Consider the following 18,418-nt stretch of genomic DNA (forward strand, 5'->3'; position numbering starts at 1 on the left):
GGCCATAAAGATGGAGTAGAAGGTGATATATATATATATATATATATTACTTTTGGGTCTTTATTTAGCAAGACATTTATTTAGGTAAAGAGTTTGGAAGGTACAGTTGTTAATCGAATCCTCTCTCAATGCGATTCCTTAATTATTTTTTTCTTCTTTATTTTTCTTAATTCTTTGTTACAATGGTATGAGAACTTGAGAGGTGGTTGGTAGTTAAAGTTTTCGCCGATCCCTTCCTTTCAAGCACTTTATTTTGGTTTTTTTGTTATGTTTATCTCATAATTTAAATCTACACTAATTTTTATAGGTACATTACAACAATTAGATATTGTTCTTATTTAAGTTGTTTTTGAAAAAAAAAGAAGTGCGTTAAGGATATGCATCATGTAAGTATTTTGACGAGTAAATAGCCAATGAACTGTTGTTTAAACAATCTTCTCTCCCTTTTTTTTGTCAGTTTCTTCTCCACTCTCTTTCACTTTTACCTCTTACCTCTCACCTCCTCACCGAAAACCCAACCCCTCACCCTAAGGCCTTAATAGTTGCAACTCCACCCATCCCTTTTTTGCAATCAAACGCATCCTCTCAACTCTCCCATGTTCCTTTTTTCACTTGCAATTTCCCTTATTCTTCTTCACTTCCCTTGATACTTTGAAGGCTACAATCAAAGGGTTTGATCTGCCCACTATTCACACACCTCCCCATTGAAACAACTATCCTTCCTTCAACCTTTACTGATTGTCATCCACCATACTTCTTTGAAACTAGAACTTTCAAGCTAGGACTTTCAAGCTTCTCATACGTACCTATGAAGTGAAACTAGAAGTTGATGGCAACTATCTTAGCATGGTTTTCTACATAGCACTATACTATGCCCTTAAAATTTGGATTGTCTGGATAATCACATTATTGGCTTGGGACGTCGGAGGGATGTACCCTCCGTTCTTCAATAACCCTTCCGAGTTGTAGGGATGAGGAGCCTGTGACCAACTTGGGATGCTGAGGGGATGTGCTCCCAGCACTGATCTTCATAAATCCTTGCAGTTTGCAATCGACTTGGGATGATGTGGATGTACTCCTCGTCTCCAATCTTCATAAATCCTTGCAAGTCGTGGGGATGTGGCGTCCGTAGATTGAGAAATTCACCTCAAACTCGATGCGAGAGCCAGCGTGATAGTTTCTTTGGCCATGGTCCAACACCCAGGTACTAGGGATGAATAGTAACCGATGAAATCGATTGCTGGAGACAAGAACCTGCTGAAACCAGTGGACAACTAATCAGCCAGTGGTAAAAAATCTTAGAAACCGACATCGGTCAGTTTAGTTCCAATCTCAACTGTGTTCAAACCAATTAACCAATAGATATAATATATATTCTTATTTTATTCTTATATAAAATGAAGCGGTTTAACTTAAGTCAATTAAATGTTATCGTTTTATAACTACATTTTAGAAAAAAAATAATAAGAAGCAACGTCATTTGGTTTAATACACCAAACAACGTAGTTTTAGGTTAGAGCTTCATAACCCCAACCCCCTCCCCACCCTCTTATTCATCTGTGATTCTCTTGTTAGGTTGCATGTGGAGCTTGGTTTGTGAGCAGAAAAATTAAGAAACAGCGAGATCGCTTGACTATCGCTCAACCTAGCACTCGAGCAAAGTTTAACCTATGAGTTCTCTCAAGGCGCACTTGACAATGGGCTCGAGTGAAGCTCAACCCTTGAGTTCGCTTATGTCTCGCGAGACACAACCTCTAGTGTTCGCTCGAGCTACGCTCGACACAACACTCAAACAAATGTTGATTGGTTGTTTGTTTGAGTAGCACTCGACACACCACTCGAGCAAATGACCTAATTTTTGTTAATTAGGGTTTCCAACACCGTTTACTATAAGTATGTAATATTTGACTTATTTTGTATGTTGTTCAGTATATTTTTCAAAAAGAACAATAGTCAAGTGAGTGCATATTGTCTGAGAGAATAAAAACTCTAGAAAGAGTGAGTTGTGATTGAGTGATTGTAATTCCTCTGGTTAATAAGATTTATGCAGATCTGTGGACGTAAGCAAGTTGCCAAACCATGTAAATTGTGTGTTGTGTTTGTTTGATCGTGTGCTTGTTTACTTTGGTTGCCATCATTGGTGTGCATTTGTGTTTTAGGACAACAACTGGTATTAAGAGCCAAGGTCAGATCTGAAGGAGAATAATGGCTGGAGACAAAGTGAATGTACTTGGGATTGAGAAGTTCGACGGCACTGATTTTGGGAACTAGAAAATGCAAATCAAGGACTATCTCTATAGGAAAAGGCTCCATCTTCCATTGTTGAGAAAGAAGTGGTAGATTATGGATGATGATGAGTGGACCCCATTAGATCAACAAGTTCTGGGGATTGTTCGGCTGACCTTGTCCAGATTAGTGGCACACAATATTAGTAAGGAGAAAACCACATTGGATCTCATTGTGGCTTTGGCAAGTATGTATGAAAAGCTGTCGATGAATAACAAAAAGTATCTGATGAAGAAGTTGTTCAATCTGAGGATGTCAAAAGCTATGTCTATGGCCCAACACTTGAAAGAACTCAATACAATCACAAATCAACTCTTCTGTAGAGATTAAGTTTCATGATGAGATTAGAGAGTCAATTTTGTTGGCATCGTTGCTAAATAGTTGGGAGACCATGAGGATGGTTATGAGTAGTTCAACCGTCAAGATGAAACTGAACTACGAGGACGCACGTGACATGATGCTTGCTGAAGAGGTACGTAGAAGAGACTCGGGTGAGTTCTCGAGTTCGAGATTGGCCCTGAAAGTTGACAATCAGGACAGGGGACCTGACAGGTCAAGCTTCAAAAGTAGGGGGAAGAGCAAGACGAGATCTGAGCAGCAGATCACATGCTGGAGTTGTGGCAAGCAGGGCCACATCAAAAGAAACCACAGGAATCAAGAAAGTGTTGAGAGATGATGTTGCTAATGTAGTGGGTTAAGAAATACATGATGCCCTAACTCTTGCAATGCACAATCCGATTGATGATTGGGACTTGGATTTAGGGGCTTCGTTCCATAATACCTCAAATCGAGAAATCATACAAAACTATATTGCTAGCGATCTTGGGAATGTACGTAGCAGGTGGAGAGGCACTAGATGTAGTGGGAGTAGGTAATGTGCGCATCACACTTCCAAACAAAGATGTGTGGACTTTACAGCAAGTCTGATAGCTTGATGACAACGATTATCCAATAGCATTCTCTGGAGGAGCTTGGAAAATTACTAAGGGTGTGTTAGTCTTAGCGTATGGTAAGAGATATAACTATGTGTATTTAACATTAAAGTCCAATTATGTGCAGGAAAATACAAGAGTGCAAAAAGGCAGGCTTGATCGTGCAAAACATATAAGGAAGCCAAAGGGAGTTAGCTTTGTCGTTCCTTATGTAACCTGGGGAAGTTGGCTGAGGTTGCTAAGATCTGTTCGAGACCGGATAATCCTAGTGCAGTGGGAGTCATGAACCACCCAGTGGATGTGTTGACTATGGGCGATGTACGTAAGAGACTGAAGTCAAGCTCGACTTCAGTGCATCTTCTGGCTTGAGGACTGGATCTATGAGCTACAAAGGTGGTAGGGCTTGGCTGGAAACAGTGGATGGCATGTGGAGAACTAGTTTCCAAGTGAGAGATTGTTGGATTGTATGTGGAGCCTGGTTTGTGAGCAAAAAATCAAGAAATAGAAAGTTCACTCGAGTTAGCACTCAAGCGAAGCTCAACTCGTGAGTTCTCTCGAGGTACACTCGACAGTGGGCTCGAGCGAACTCACTTGAGTGAAGCTCAACTAGTGAGTTCGCTCTAGTCTCGGACCACAGTGAACTCAAGCAAGACACAAATCTTAGTGTTCGCTTGAGTCAATGTTAATTGGCTATTCGCTCGAGGTGCACTCTACACGCCGTTAGAGCGAATGACCCAGTTTTTGCCAATTAGGGTTTCTAGCGCTGTTTGCTATAAATATATAATATTTGACTTATTATGTGCGATTTTCAGCTTATTTTTCAGGGAGAACAATAGTCACGTGAGTGCATATTATGTGAGAGAATAAAAGCCTTAGAGAGATTGAGTTGAGATTAAGTGATTGTAATCTCCTCTAGTTAATAAGATTTCTGCAATTCTATAGATGTAGGCAAGTTACCAAACCACGTAAATTGTGTGTTTTGTTTGCTTGATTGTGTGCTTGTTTACTTTGGTTGTCATCATTGGTGTGCATGTGTGTGTGTGTGTGTGTGTTTTTACAATGAGTGTGTGTTGGCTTTAATACCAGTGTTAGGTGGTATTGGGCCCTCTAAACCTCAAAAGCTAGCTCAAGGGGTAAGGCTTTCCCTTACACTTATAACTGACCATCAGCCTCTTCCACAACTGATGTAGGACAACCCAATCTCCCCCTTACACATCGGGCCCTAGGTCAGAGTAGAGACAACCCGTTTCTCCTATAGACTATTGGGTCTGAGACTATTGGTAAACCTGGGGTCTAATACCAATGTTCGGTGGTCTTGGGCCTCTCTCAACCTCAAAAGCTAGCTCAAGAGTTGAGGCTTTCTCTCACACTTATAAACTAACCACCAGCCCCTTCCACAACCGATGTGGGACGACCCCAATATCTCTCTCCTATCTCACGTTGTATCCTCTCTCATTGCATTCGTGCACCATGCCTCTCTCCTCTCTGATGCTACTCAGGCTCTCCCTCTGCCAACATCCGTTTGGACCAGTCATCCAAGCTCTCTCACTCATCTTCTCTCCGCTCACCTCTGTCTATGATTTCATCTATCTTGCTATCATCTCTCCGAGCTCTCTTAGTCTATTCTTGCCCCTTTCCACCCATGTCCCACCAATGATCACATATCCCTACATCTCACCCAAAATCAATTTCCCATTGCCACTACAACCAATTTCACACAACCGGTAAAATATAATTTATATATATATATGAGGCTTGGTTTTATTGTTGTTTTGATGTTTGGTAATTAATTTTCCTATTATTTGATATTTAACTTGTTTATCTGTGTATGTACATGTATTTTAAAATTTTTGGAGCACATTTTTTGAGCAGTGTACAATAATCCAAGAGCTATTTCCCACTGTGAGTGTGCTACATGCTCGGCTTAGTATTTTTTTATTTTTTTATTTTTTGCATGAAAAAATTTATTATTGTTAATTTTTTATGTTCTAATTGTGTTGTGAAATTGTTTTAATGTAAAATATGGAAAGATGAGTAAACTAAAATCTAAATTAGAGTCTTGGACTTGTGATATTGCCATATTGCAAACTAGTTGTTGTGTAATTGTGTTATGCGGTATTCTATTTGGTTTTCTTCTTTGTGTTTTTAGTTTTTTTTGTTTTGTAATTATTTATGTATTTAACATATTAGATGGGTTCTTTGTCTACTATAATTGATGTTGATTCAAACAAACTGACCATTAACTTGGAGATGATTTGAGAGATACCCAAACATCAAGACCCCTGAGTGCACCTACTAGTAGTACTTGTCAACTAACTAAGAAACGAAAGAATATGGATCCGTCAGTTGTTTGAGACCATTTTATGAAGGTGGATGGTTGTCTTGTAGATGTGCCTAAGGCTAAGTATAATTATTGTGGCTAGATGTACGCTTGTCATTCAAAGATGATCAAATATTTAACCATGCAAAACCATTTGCATTCATGTCCCATAAATCCTCATAAACGTGGGCCTTTGGATAGGATCCAAAAAAATTGACAGGTGAGGCAACACCCAAGGAGGGGATTGGAGATAGTGATAGTAATACAATGAAGAATTTTGTAACTCACAAGTATGGTGAAGAGGTTGTGAGGTTGCCGATTGGAAAGATGGTAATTATAGATGAATTACCATTTAGAATTGCTGAAGGAGTCTTGGAAGTCACATATCTTGGCTCTCAAAGATCTTGAATCAATCTGTAATAGAGATTAGTTGAATATGTGGGATGCCGTAAAAGAAGTTATTGGCAACTAATGAAAGAAACAAATCCCTTTCACCGATTGCAAAATAAAATATAATTAAAGGATCTGAGGTTCTGATAGTGAAGAATTCCTATATGAACATTGCAATACAAAATGCATACCCATAAAAACCTTTGTTTGCTATAAAACCACGTCAATTAGCGGCAAAAGAAGAAAATGAATTGCCAAACTAAGCTTTTATTCATAGGCCAATAATTGCAAAAATTTGGATAAAATGTAAATATAAGCCTCTTGGCATCACAACTATAGAGTATAGGAAGTGAAAAGCATCACAACCTCGTTGGTTATTGTGTATATAAAGGCTTCATACAAGGTACTTGTATGGAAAGCAATAGAGCATATTTCTCGCATTGTACTATTATGTGTAGAGCTCAGGCTTGGATAACCTTGGAGTTTGAATTGCAATGGTTGGGTTCTTCTTCTCGGTAATAGCACCGAAAGTGTCAGAAAATTCCATCTCTAAACCTTGAGGCAATTTCCACTCGTAGGAATGCAAAAATGAAGCCATGATATATTTGAGTGTTCTCTCCCCTAGCGTAAGCCTTGCACATATTCTTCTTCCTGACCCAAATGGAAAATACTTAAAATTGTTACCCGAATAATCAAATCTACCATAAGCATTATTTAGAAACCTTTCAGGTTTAAATTCCAATGGATTGTCCCAATACTTTGGGTCCCTTTGTATAGCCCAAACATGGAGGAAAATCCTAGAACCTTTGGGTACATGGTACCCTCCAATGATGCTAGATTCACTTGGACTACGAGGTACTATGAATGGACCAAGTGGGTGCAAACGGAATGTCTCTTTAATGACAACATCTAAATAATGCAACTCAGGCAAATGGGACTCTTCAACTAAGTTGTCCAACCCCACGATTTCACTTAATTCTTCAATGACCTTTCTCATTATCTCTAAATACTTCATCAGCCTTGCCATCACCCATTTCGACATGGTCATTGTGGTGTCGGATCCACCCACCACTATATCCTATTTAAACATGAGTAAGGTGATTAGTTGAATCAAAAATTGAAAACCAAAAACAAAAAATAAATAAAAATAAAAATAAAACCAAAACAAAGCTTGATTAATGTCTATGAATTAGTTCAAGTTGTAAATGGCAAACTCGACACCTCCAGTTAGGCTCTATAGTGTTGAAACACAAAAGTAGAAAAGTGAACACATATACGTACAAAAACTATGGCCTTGAGTTGGGTCAAGCTCATTGATAGTGTACTGTCTTCTTGCTCCCTTAGTTCGAAGAGAACTTGCAAAAAGTGCTTTTGTCCTGTCTTTGCCAATCCCTCTTCTTTGGCCTTACTAGAGTTAGATAAATTTAATTTTTTAATTTTTCCTGCTTTTTTTTCAAGTTGTATATAAAGGCACACGTGTACGTAATAGTTTAAGTTGCTTAATACAGGGAAGTATTTTTCTCCTTTTCTATTCTTTACATGGTATCAGAAGTATTTTCTTTCTGCACCCTACGAACATGAGTATCTCGTCTGTTTCCTATTCTCCTCTTGCCTCTGAAGATCCTTCCAGTCCGTACTTCCTTCATCATGGTGACAGTCTTGGCTCCTTACTGGTTACACAAGTTCTCAAAGGTGAGAATTATCATACCTGGTGCCACTCAGTGTTGATGGCCTTGACAGCGAAAAACAAGATCGGATTTGTTGATGGATCTATCTCGAAGCCTTCCAATTCTTCTTCTTTGTTTCCTTCTTGGATCAGATGTAATAATATGGTTCTATCTTGGCTCCTCAACTCTCTTTCCAAAGAGATTGCAGCTAGTGTGATTTATGAAGACTTTGTGATGGAGATGTGGTTTGATCTCAAGGACCGATTCTCTCAAGCCAACAGACCTTGAATTTTTCAACTACAAAAAGCAATTGCTTCTCTCATGCAAGATCATCTTACGATCAGTGCCTATTTCACTCAAATGAAAGGACTATGGGATGAGTTGGTCAATTACAGGCCACTGCCATCATGTTCTTGTGGCGCATTACATTCCCTATCTCATCTGCAACAACAAGATTATGTAATGAGTTTTCTGATGGGACTAAATGATAGTTATTCTCATATCCGTGGTCATATATTGCTTATTGAACCTCTTCCTCTGATTAACAAGGTTTTCTCCCTTGTTCTTCAAGAAGAAAGGCAACAAGATATAGGATCTGTTTTGATCCCTTCTATTCCATTTGCTGCTCTATCTTCTAGTTCTTCTAGTAAAGCATCAACTGGAAATAAGAAGTTTATTCGGAAGGACAGGCCTCTTTGTTCTAACTATGGACTACGAGGACATAGTAGTCATAAATGTTTTAAGCTCCATGGATATCCACCAAATACGAGGGCATACTTATTGAACCTCTTCATCTCACTGTTTGTTTCGTAGCCACCATGTGCTGCTGTTGCCCGTGCCCAACACTGCACTGCCACCTAGAACGTTGTGCAATGAGCCTCACCACACCATATGGAATGAATATACTATTTCCATTGCTATGCTTCATGCTGCTACCACCATCATCCTCCATATGCACAGGGCAAGTGTCAAGCACCACTCTGCCTGCTTGATCCATGTCTTTGTTCCTCTCCCTCTCCATTTATGCTCTATCTCTGTCTTTGTTTCTCTCACTCACTCTCATCTCCCCATAGTTTGCAGATCATGTGTGTCATCAAGACCCTACGTCGATGTTGTCAACATCTGCCAGCCACTGTGACCATATTCAGAATTCATATTCACATTTTATGCAGTAAAGAAGCAATGTACAAAAATTACTCATGTCTACACTAGTCATGACAAAAAAGTCACATTTCATTATTCAGATACATAGAGTAGTGAAGAAAATAATCAAAGTAGTTTTACTCATAAAGTAATAAAGTATGTAAGTTTTTCAAAATCGACCTCGATTAGTTTATGGCAAAGTCTAGCATATGAGCACCACTAACATGACTCTTAGAGAGTACTATCTAAGTTTTTCATCTAGGCCATCCTACTTTTCAAAATTCAACTTTCTTACAAAATATTCAAGCTATACCTGCTATTACTTCTACATGTAATGCGACTCATCCTTGTACTGTGTCCTCTTGCCAAGCAAAAACGTTTACCATTTCCACACAGCTCTCATATTTCATAATCTCCTTTTCAAATGGTTCATTTAGACATTTGGGGACCTTTTTCATCTCCCACTGCTGAAGGTTATAGATACTTTTTAACTTCTGTTGATGATTTCTCACAGGCTTGTTGAATATTTCTTATGAAATCTAAAGCCATTACTCGCTTCTTAGTTCAGTCCTTTTTTAGTATGGTAGAAACTCAATTCAATACAAAAAATAAAATTTTCCGTACTGATAATGGTGTTGAGTTTGCCATGACTAAGTTTTTTGCATCTAAGGGAGTTATTCATCAAACTAGTTGTGTTGAAACACCTCAACAAAATTCTATTGTGGAATGCAAACATCAACACTTGCTTAATATTGCTGTGCTCTCAGATTTCAATCCAATTTACCTTTATCATATTGAGGAGACTATGTTTTAACAGCTGCCTATCTCATTAACAAATTACCTTCTCCTCTACTGCATCATAAAACTCCTCATGAACTCCTCTTCAATCAACCACCTTCTTATAATCATTTACGTGTATTTGGTTGCCTTTGTTTTGCATCCACATTGGCTTCTCATCGTTCTAAGTTTGATTCTCAAGCGAGACATTGTGTTTTCATTGGTTACCCTTTTGGTGTCAAAGGCTGCAAACTTCTTGATTTAGACACTTTTGATACCTTTGTATCCCGTGATGTTCATTTTCACAAACACATTTTCCCATTTCATTCCTTTTTAGATCATAAATCTTCTTATTCTAATCAATCTCCTAATATTGTCTTACCACACATTATTTCTGATCATGGTTTCCATGACTCATCTTTACCAAATGCTAAAACCATTAATCTTCAAACACAAACCCATTCTATTGATATTCCACCATCCAATCATCTGCAGTCTTCCATTGACTCTCTACCTACAATTAGAAAATCCTTTCGACCTAGAAAAATTCTTGGTTACTTGCATGACTATCATTGTCATATGGTCTCTTCTTCCATGCCTATACCTACTCAGTCTTCTCACAGCAATGGTTTAGGCAATCCCTATGATATCTCTCATCATCTCTCTTATTCTAAACTGTCATCAACTCATAAAAAATTTTCTTTAGTCATTTCTACTCATTTTGAACCCAAATTCTTCCACCAAGCCATTAAATTTCCTTATTGGCGGGAGGCTATAGCTGCTGAAATATCAGCATTGGAGAAAAATAACACTTGGGTGTTAACACATCTGCCTACCAGTAAGATTATCATAGGATGTAAATGGGTTTATCGTATCAAGTTTAAAATTGATGGGGCTAAGCCAGACTAGTTGCAAAAGGGTATACACAACAGGAAGGCTTAGATTACTTCGAAACGTTTTCACTAGTTGGTAAAATGGTAAATGTTGATGCTTACTTTATTGACTGCTATGAATGGTTGGTGTCTAATTCAGTTGGATGTTAATAACGCCTTCTTACATGGTGAACTCAATGAGGAAGTGGACATGACTTTGCCACCTGGATTTGGCTCTAAGAGAGAGTCTCAGGTATGCAAATTGCAAAAGTCCCTATATGGTTTGAAACAAGCCTCTCGACAATGGTTTTCTAAATTTTCTTCTTGTCTGCTCAAACATGGTTTTGCTCAGTCAAAATCCGATTATTCTCTCTTTACAAGACTACAAGGAGATTCCTTCATTGTATTGTTAGTGTATGTCGATGACATCTTGATTGCTAGCTGATTGATGCAAAACTGCAAGTGCACAGTATCGTAGTTTTATAGTAAAGTGATGAGAAGAGTATTATCCTTAGGGATTAGTAACTTACTTTTGACAAATACCGAAATTATACTAAGAAAAGTCACTAAGATTTTTGTAATTGCAATTTAAAATAAAATCTATTCAAAGAAAATACTCAATGAAAAAGAAAGATGTCGTTCGAATATCAAATTAATGGGAAAGAAAACTTCTAGGAAATAGATTTCACCTAATCTCTCACTATGCTTTACTCATCTAACTAAATGAATATAATTCTCTCTGTTTGTTAGCAAATCTCCAATTCATCCAAAAGCCTCTTTCGATAGTCAATTTGAAATTATTCTTGTTCATTATTTTACACAAGAGTATGCAAATTAATAATGCAAGAAAGCATTAAGACCAACGATTTTAATACTACAGAGGTTCATACAAGTCTTTTGATCTCTATATTTATCTATGCCGAAATATCCAAGATCTATCCTATAATTCCCTCTTTCGATAGCAAATCACAAGATCAAAATCATCTAATTAATGGATTAGAAGATTAGACTAAAGTTTAAAGTTAAGAAGTGATAAAATATACTAAATTATACAAGTCATCACTAGCTATAATGAAGAATCTGTTTTTGTCTTCAAAACCTTGATGCATGATGAGTTCCTACTTAAAGATCTTGGACATTTGAGATTTTTTCTTGGATTAGAAGTGGCTAGATCAACTGAGGGGATTTCCTTATGTCAAAGGAAATATGCATTGGATATTTTGGAAGACACTGGTTTCTTGGGTGCTAAGCCTGTTTTTTCTACTATGGAACAACATTTAAAAGTTAGTAAATCTAAAGGTTATATACTAACTAATCCATCTATATATAGAAGATTAATAGGTTGATTCGTGTATTTGACACTCACAAGTCCAGATATCACATTTTTGTGCATACTCTTAGTCAGTATTTGGCAGCTCCCCGTGAACCTCATCTTCATGCTGCACATCGTGTTCTTCAATATATCAAAGCCATTCTTGGATAGGGTTTGTTCTTTCCTGCAACATCTAGTCCTCATCTCAAGGCCTTCGCTAATGCAGATTGGGCTTTTTTGCCCTGATACTAGATGATCTATTACTAGCTTTTGTATTTTTCTTGGAAATTCTCTCATCTCCTGGAAGTCCAAGAAACAACAGACTATATCTAGATCCTCTGCAGAAGCCGAGTATCGTTCCATGGCTGATGTTATTTGTGAGTTAACATGGATCAAACATTTGCTTCAAGATCTTTCTACTCCACATTCAAAACGTGCATTGCTCTTTTGTGACAACAAAGATGCACTCCATATTGCAGCAAATCCTGTTTTTCACGAACGCACGAAGCATATTGAACGAGACCGCCATCTTGTTTGTGATCAACTACAAGCTGGACTCATTCGCACTTTACATGTTCCATCTGCTCATTAGATTGCAGATTTACTCACTAAACCCTTAGCATTTAGTTCTTTCTCTATTTTGTTGTCAAAGATGGATATCATCAACATCTACTCTCCATCTTGAGGGGGAGTATTGACTGTAGAAATTGTAATTAATGTACTTAGTTAACAGTAGAGAAGTTAGTTAGTTAGTTATCTATTTTTGTATTTTTACTTTCTCGCCTCTGTTCAAAGTGTATATCAAAAACAGAGTCTCATGTAATAGCAAGTTAACGCAATGAAGAAAACATTTCCTTCATCTTCTTGATTTCTCCCTTTATCAACATTCACTTTTTATATGAGTGTATATGATCAAATGTATAGAAATGTATTTATCAAAAGGAATATATATTATAATTTATTATGCTATAAAATGTATTTACCATTAATATATATATATATAGTTTATATTAATAACATATGATCAAATGTTCATGTTTAAGATTAAAAGTTTATGATGTGTTAATTTTATTTCATAAGATTAAAAGTTTTAATGATAATGTCATATCAAATGTTATATTAAGATTTATAAGATTAATTTTATGTTATAAAAATATTATATTTATTTTATGTTATTAGATTATTATTTTACGAGAATAATAGGATTTTAAGATTTAAGATTAAATTAGTTAGCAATTTAGAATATAATATAAAACTATTTTATATATAATTATATATATTATATATAAGAAATATTTTATATAATATAAAAAATTAAAATATATATATATATATGAACCGGTCCACTTCGGTCCGGTGTTAGAAAAAAGAAAATCGGAACCGGATCGGTTTCGACCGGTTTTAAGAAAAATAAAACCAATACCGGACCAAACCCACTTGTTCAATCCTGTTCACCAGTTCACCAATTATTTTTTCACCCCTACTTCGTACCCAAGTGGTCAAGTCGAGTTGCCTACACGTTACCGGATGAAGACTATTACCACACAATTTTATAAGGAAAAATATTACAGTCCCAAAAAAATTTTAAAAAGTAAATTCACAAATTGACATTTCTCTTTTTGAATGATGCAATATATTTGTTTTATAGTAAAAGTAATTTTACAATTTGATGTACTACATCAGACCACATCAATTTGTGAGTTTACATTTCTCTTGTGTCAGCTCTAGATCATTAAAAGTCTAGATATGCTGCAACTCCACTCCATCAGCTGGTGGGATGAAACTTAATTATTAGATAAATTGCAAGAATATTTTACAAATTAATTTTTAAATTTATATAACTATATTTGATACATTAGATTTATTTTTTAAAAGCAAATGTATAATATAATACAGTACAGCATCAGCTTATGAGCTTATTTGTGTGATATGTGTTTGTTAATTAAACATTTCTCTAATTATAAATAGGTTGTACAATAATGATTACTCATTCATAAAAGTATTTTGATCTTGGGTGATTGTTCCTTAATTGGGTTTAATTTTCTTAAATGATATTCATGTTAAAGGAATTCTTTCCCTTATACAAAATGATAAAAGAATACTCGGAAGCACGTTTAAAAATTCTTCATGTTGGAATCTACTAAGAAACTATCAAATTGGTTAGGATAAACTATCAAATTGGTTTTTTATTATATTTTTTGGGAGAAAACCAATGAATGAAATTGGAAACAGATTTATTATATTTTTTTCGATGTTGAAATGTATTAAAAATTCGAGAAATCCAAACAAACGAACAAATTATTTTTCTAAGGTTTCTTTTATTATGTTGTTGTGATATATCCATCGATTCTAAAAAAACATTGTGGGATGTAGAGTTTTTTTTTTTTTTAATATATATATATATATATATATACAGAAATAGACTTCATTTCATTCAATGAATTCAAAGTTACAACTGTGACTAATCAATACAAGAAAAACCTAGATTATCAGCCAAACTACTCATCTGTTAGGGGCTCTTCGGGCCATAAATTTCTTTATTGCAGACATTGTCATAATTTCTATAAACTCTCCTAACAAACATAAGAGAGAAAAGCGCTCTGTAAAAACAGAACTAAACAATCCACCTCCTCCAAATGAGGCAAGGTACTATCTCCCTCCATCCTCCAAATGAGGTGACGTAACTATCACCCGCCGTCCTCCAAAGGAAGCGAGGTACTCTTCTACTATGGACACCAAGTCCAATAACCTATTTCTTTTTATTGTTTTTAACTAACAAAAGACAGAATAGAAATTACGTAGGAAAAACTAAAAAAAAAGATCTACAAGCAAAACAAAAACACTAGACTGAACAAAAAACACTAGGCAAAGGGCTATAATGGCGCGTGAAGGACACATGCCACTCTAGGAGATAGCCCGACTGTTAATCTTGAAACCCCGGCATCACTGGCCCCAAAAACGCCGCATGTGGCATCGGCAGAAAACTTCTCGCGGTGGTGGGTGGAGGCCACACACGCACCTTCAACCCTTCGCATGTGTGCTACCCGTCGCTCCTCTTGGCTCTGCGTTCGATAGACTGGAAGATTGGCTGGTGGGAAACTCCATGGTGGGGCGCGTGTATGGGTTTGGTCACCGAAAAACCTTAGATCGGCGCTTCTCTTTTATTTGGCCTGAAAAAATAATTAAAAACAAACCAAACACACATAGAAATGGAGGGAGAACAGTAGAAGACTAGACAAAAAAGAGGGAGGGAGCCCCCTCCCTCTAGCTGGTTTCGGTGTGAGGTTTCTTTAGAGAGAAGTTGGAGCTTCTCTCTCTAAAATTCTAGGGCTGGCTATTACACGGGATGTAGAGTTATAAGACTTACTAGTACAGTATTAGTATTTTTATTTTTATTTTTATTTTTATTTTTATTTTGACGATGTTACTATGGGTGTGTAAGGCCCAATACTATAGTAAACCGAAGACCAGCCCGAAGTATGAGCATAACTGCTGGGATGTTTCTTTTTGGCAGGGCCATTTAAATTTGCTACATCGGTTTCTAAGCTTGGTCATTTCCATGTTTTAACTTTTGGTCTAAGGGGTTGCTTAAGAAATTATATGAGATGAAAAATATGTGAATAGTAATGAAGTAATTTGTTAATAGTAATAAAATGGTTTAAGTTCTGATATTTTATGGGATTTTAAAAAATGAGAGAAAAAATTGAATAAAAATATTATAAAATTAAAATATTTATAGAATACAATTTTTTAATATCATATTTGTTTTGTGATTTGGAAAGGTTGAATTATTTTTTATATTTTGTTTGAAAGTTTGAGAAAGTTGTAATAATTAGTTTGAAAATGTTTGTATTTAAGTGATATTTAGGAAGGAAATGAGATAGGATAAGATGAAAAACAATATCAAATATCCCCTAAGCTTCAATTAAAGTCCATCGTTTTTATAGTTTTAATGTTCAATAATTTATTGATTTCACGAACAAATTAATGGTAATTATCTCCTACGAGAAAAAATCATACAAAAAGTCTACAAATTAATATATTAACATGTTTTAACTTTTTTTTTTTTTTTTTAAATCAGAACTTAATTTATTTCATTATCAATTCACATCAATATAAGCTTTATCCTTTACAATCAAATGATATATATTTTCGGGGCCATCCTCCATCCAACATAGTTCCCCTTTCTTCTGCAGAGCCATCTTTGCAAGCTGGTGTGCCACCTCATTTTCTTCTGTGTAAGAAAGCAATTGTCCCCAACTCACTGATTCGAAAAATTTGCTTGATATCCTCAATGATCTGTCCCTTCCATGATTCATCTTCCTCTTCAGACTTGACAGCCAAAATGACCTCATTTGCATCCCCCACAAAAATAACATCTCGAAATCCCAATTCAATATACAGCTCCATAGCCCGAGCATTACATTCAGCCATGAAAGAGGAGTTTACATAGTTCCTTGCAGCACACATCAAAGCTAATTAGATGTCTCCATTATAGTCCCTAATCACAATTCCCACCCCCTTCTTTGTTGTTTTAAGTCTAAACCTGCATCAAAATTAACTTTGTAATTGTTGCCTTCTGAATTTTTCTGACACGCCCTTCTCCCAGTATCCTCTTCTTGTTTCTTCCTTCCCCCCTTTTCATATTTGCCTGATGAAATTCTTCAAGCCCTGCATCTACAATTTATACAATCTTACCAGGATAGGTAAATTTGTTTTCAAAAATATATTTTATTTCTTCTAGACCATATATTCTTCATTATAACCACCACTTCTTTCCCTTCTTTTTTTTTTAAAAAAAAAACGAGCCGGTAGCCACACACATAGCAACCTCATCCCAAATTTATTAATAAGCCCTCACTTATGACGGAGGAACACCATGATAACATCATTACACTTGGGGGCTTACAGGATAGCATGCTAAAAACTAACCCAAAACCAAGTGTCAAAATAAGCCAAAACCAAACCAGATTCTAACAAGCCTAAGCCACACAGATTCTGAGGACCTAAGACCTCAAAGCAGGAAGACCTAATCTATCCACCTGTAAAATACCTTTGAACTTCCACGGAACATCATCAAAATTTATCCACGTACCAGATTGATGATTCGAGGCCATACGAGCGAGAAAATTAGCTCCTGAATTTCCTTCTCTATAAACATGGTTGATCTTGACTTGCAAACCCGACAAGACCTCTTGGATTCCATCCCAATAGTCTTCAAGGTACCATATGCCACATCTCTCTTTTGCCAACCAGTTAACAACAAGTAAAGAGTCAAGTTCAATCTCAATTCTTTGCAAACCCACTTCCTTGCAGTGTTTCAGCCCATAATAAAGAGCTAATAGTTCCGCTTCGTTATTAGAACCATGAGCCAACTCCTTAGCAAAAGCCAACCTCAAATAGCCCCGATCGTCCCGAATAAGGCCCCCCGCCCCCATGCATCCTGGATTGCCTAACGAGCTCCCATCAACATTTAACTTAAACCACCCCCTATTTGGCTTACACCACTTTACCAAACAAACCGGCTTGCGTAAAGGAGCTTTAACCGGAATTGAGAAAGCCTCCAATATTCTATCGTCACCCTTATCCAATTTTTTACTCGCCCTCAGGCGTAATCCTACCCATGCAATTGCCGCTTTGATCGCACTCCACAATGACTGCACAGAACCATGTTTCCCTTTCATACGAGCCTTACACCTCCACACCCAAAGAGACCACGTTAAAATAATGGGAATCAAACCAAGCAGCGTACCTTTTTGGGATGAATGTGAGGCCCGTCGAAACCAAAGCTCCATAATATTCTTCCAAGGCCTGGATGGGTCAAAAGGCATCCCCAAACTCAACAACGCCCTGCGCCAAATTTCCGTTGCTAAGGTACCTGTGGCCAGGACATGATCCTGATCTTCCAGACAACCCCGTACACAACATTCACATTTAGAAACCACTGGAATGCCAAGCTCTTCAATACGCGCATCCACACTTAGGAAAAAATTCAAAGCCTTCCACATTATAATTGAATACTTCTTTGGTAGCGCAGAATGCCAAATCCAACGAGCCCATTTTGATTTTGGGGCCCTAACACGAATACATTCCTAGGCCAACTTCGAGGAAAAATTACCATCCAAACTCGGCTTTCAAATCAGAATATCTGCTCCATCTTTCTGCTCACCTAAAGATGTCTAGATTTCCTCAAGTTTGGACTCCCCCACCAGTCTTTTGAGAAGGTCCACATCCCACCCATTATGAATACGACACTCCCTTATTGTGAGAAGAGGAAGCTCCGAGATCTCACAAGAGTCTATAATAGCACCTGATGACAACCAGTTATCCCTCCAAAAAGAGACATGACCATCCCTTACCTTCGACTTGGCGTTACTCAAAACCTTAGGTAACACCGCTATTATTCGCTTCCAGAATAAAGAGCCCTTACTAGCCTCAATCAAAGAGATATGTCTCTCTTTGACATATTTTGCCTTAAAGAAATTAACCCAAATGGAGTTTTGAGTTAGAAGCTTCCAAGCAAACTTCATGAAGAGCGACACCTGCACATCTTCAAAATTCTGAAGACCCATACCCCCCCTTCAAGAATCGGGGGGGTACACACTCTAGCCCAGGAAACCCATTTCTTTTTTGGTTTACCATTATAGCAGCCCCAGAAAAAATTACTCATGAGCCGATTAAGACTTGCCACCCCAGCCTTAGGCGCATACAATACAGAA

At 36.9% G+C, this 18,418-nt stretch overlaps 1 protein-coding gene across 1 annotated transcript; it reads right to left on the minus strand.

The window, feature by feature from the left end:
• Positions 1 to 6,376: 6,376 nt before the first annotated feature.
• On the minus strand, positions 6,377 to 7,000 carry LOC121235447 (flavonoid 3',5'-hydroxylase-like). Its single transcript, XM_041131794.1, has one exon. It carries the CDS (start codon positions 6,974 to 6,976, stop codon positions 6,377 to 6,379), a length of 600 nt encoding a protein of 199 aa, XP_040987728.1. The 5' UTR covers positions 6,977 to 7,000.
• Positions 7,001 to 18,418: the final 11,418 nt, after the last annotated feature.

Source organism: Juglans microcarpa x Juglans regia, chromosome 6D (assembly GCF_004785595.1).
Source record: "Juglans microcarpa x Juglans regia isolate MS1-56 chromosome 6D, Jm3101_v1.0, whole genome shotgun sequence".
NCBI lineage: Eukaryota > Viridiplantae > Streptophyta > Magnoliopsida > Fagales > Juglandaceae > Juglans > Juglans microcarpa x Juglans regia.

What these genes read in the sequence shown, in the direction of transcription:
- LOC121235447 (XM_041131794.1), bottom strand. Translation starts at nt 6,976, where the DNA reads ATGACCATGTCGAAATGGGTGATGGCAAGGCTGATGAAGTATTTAGAG.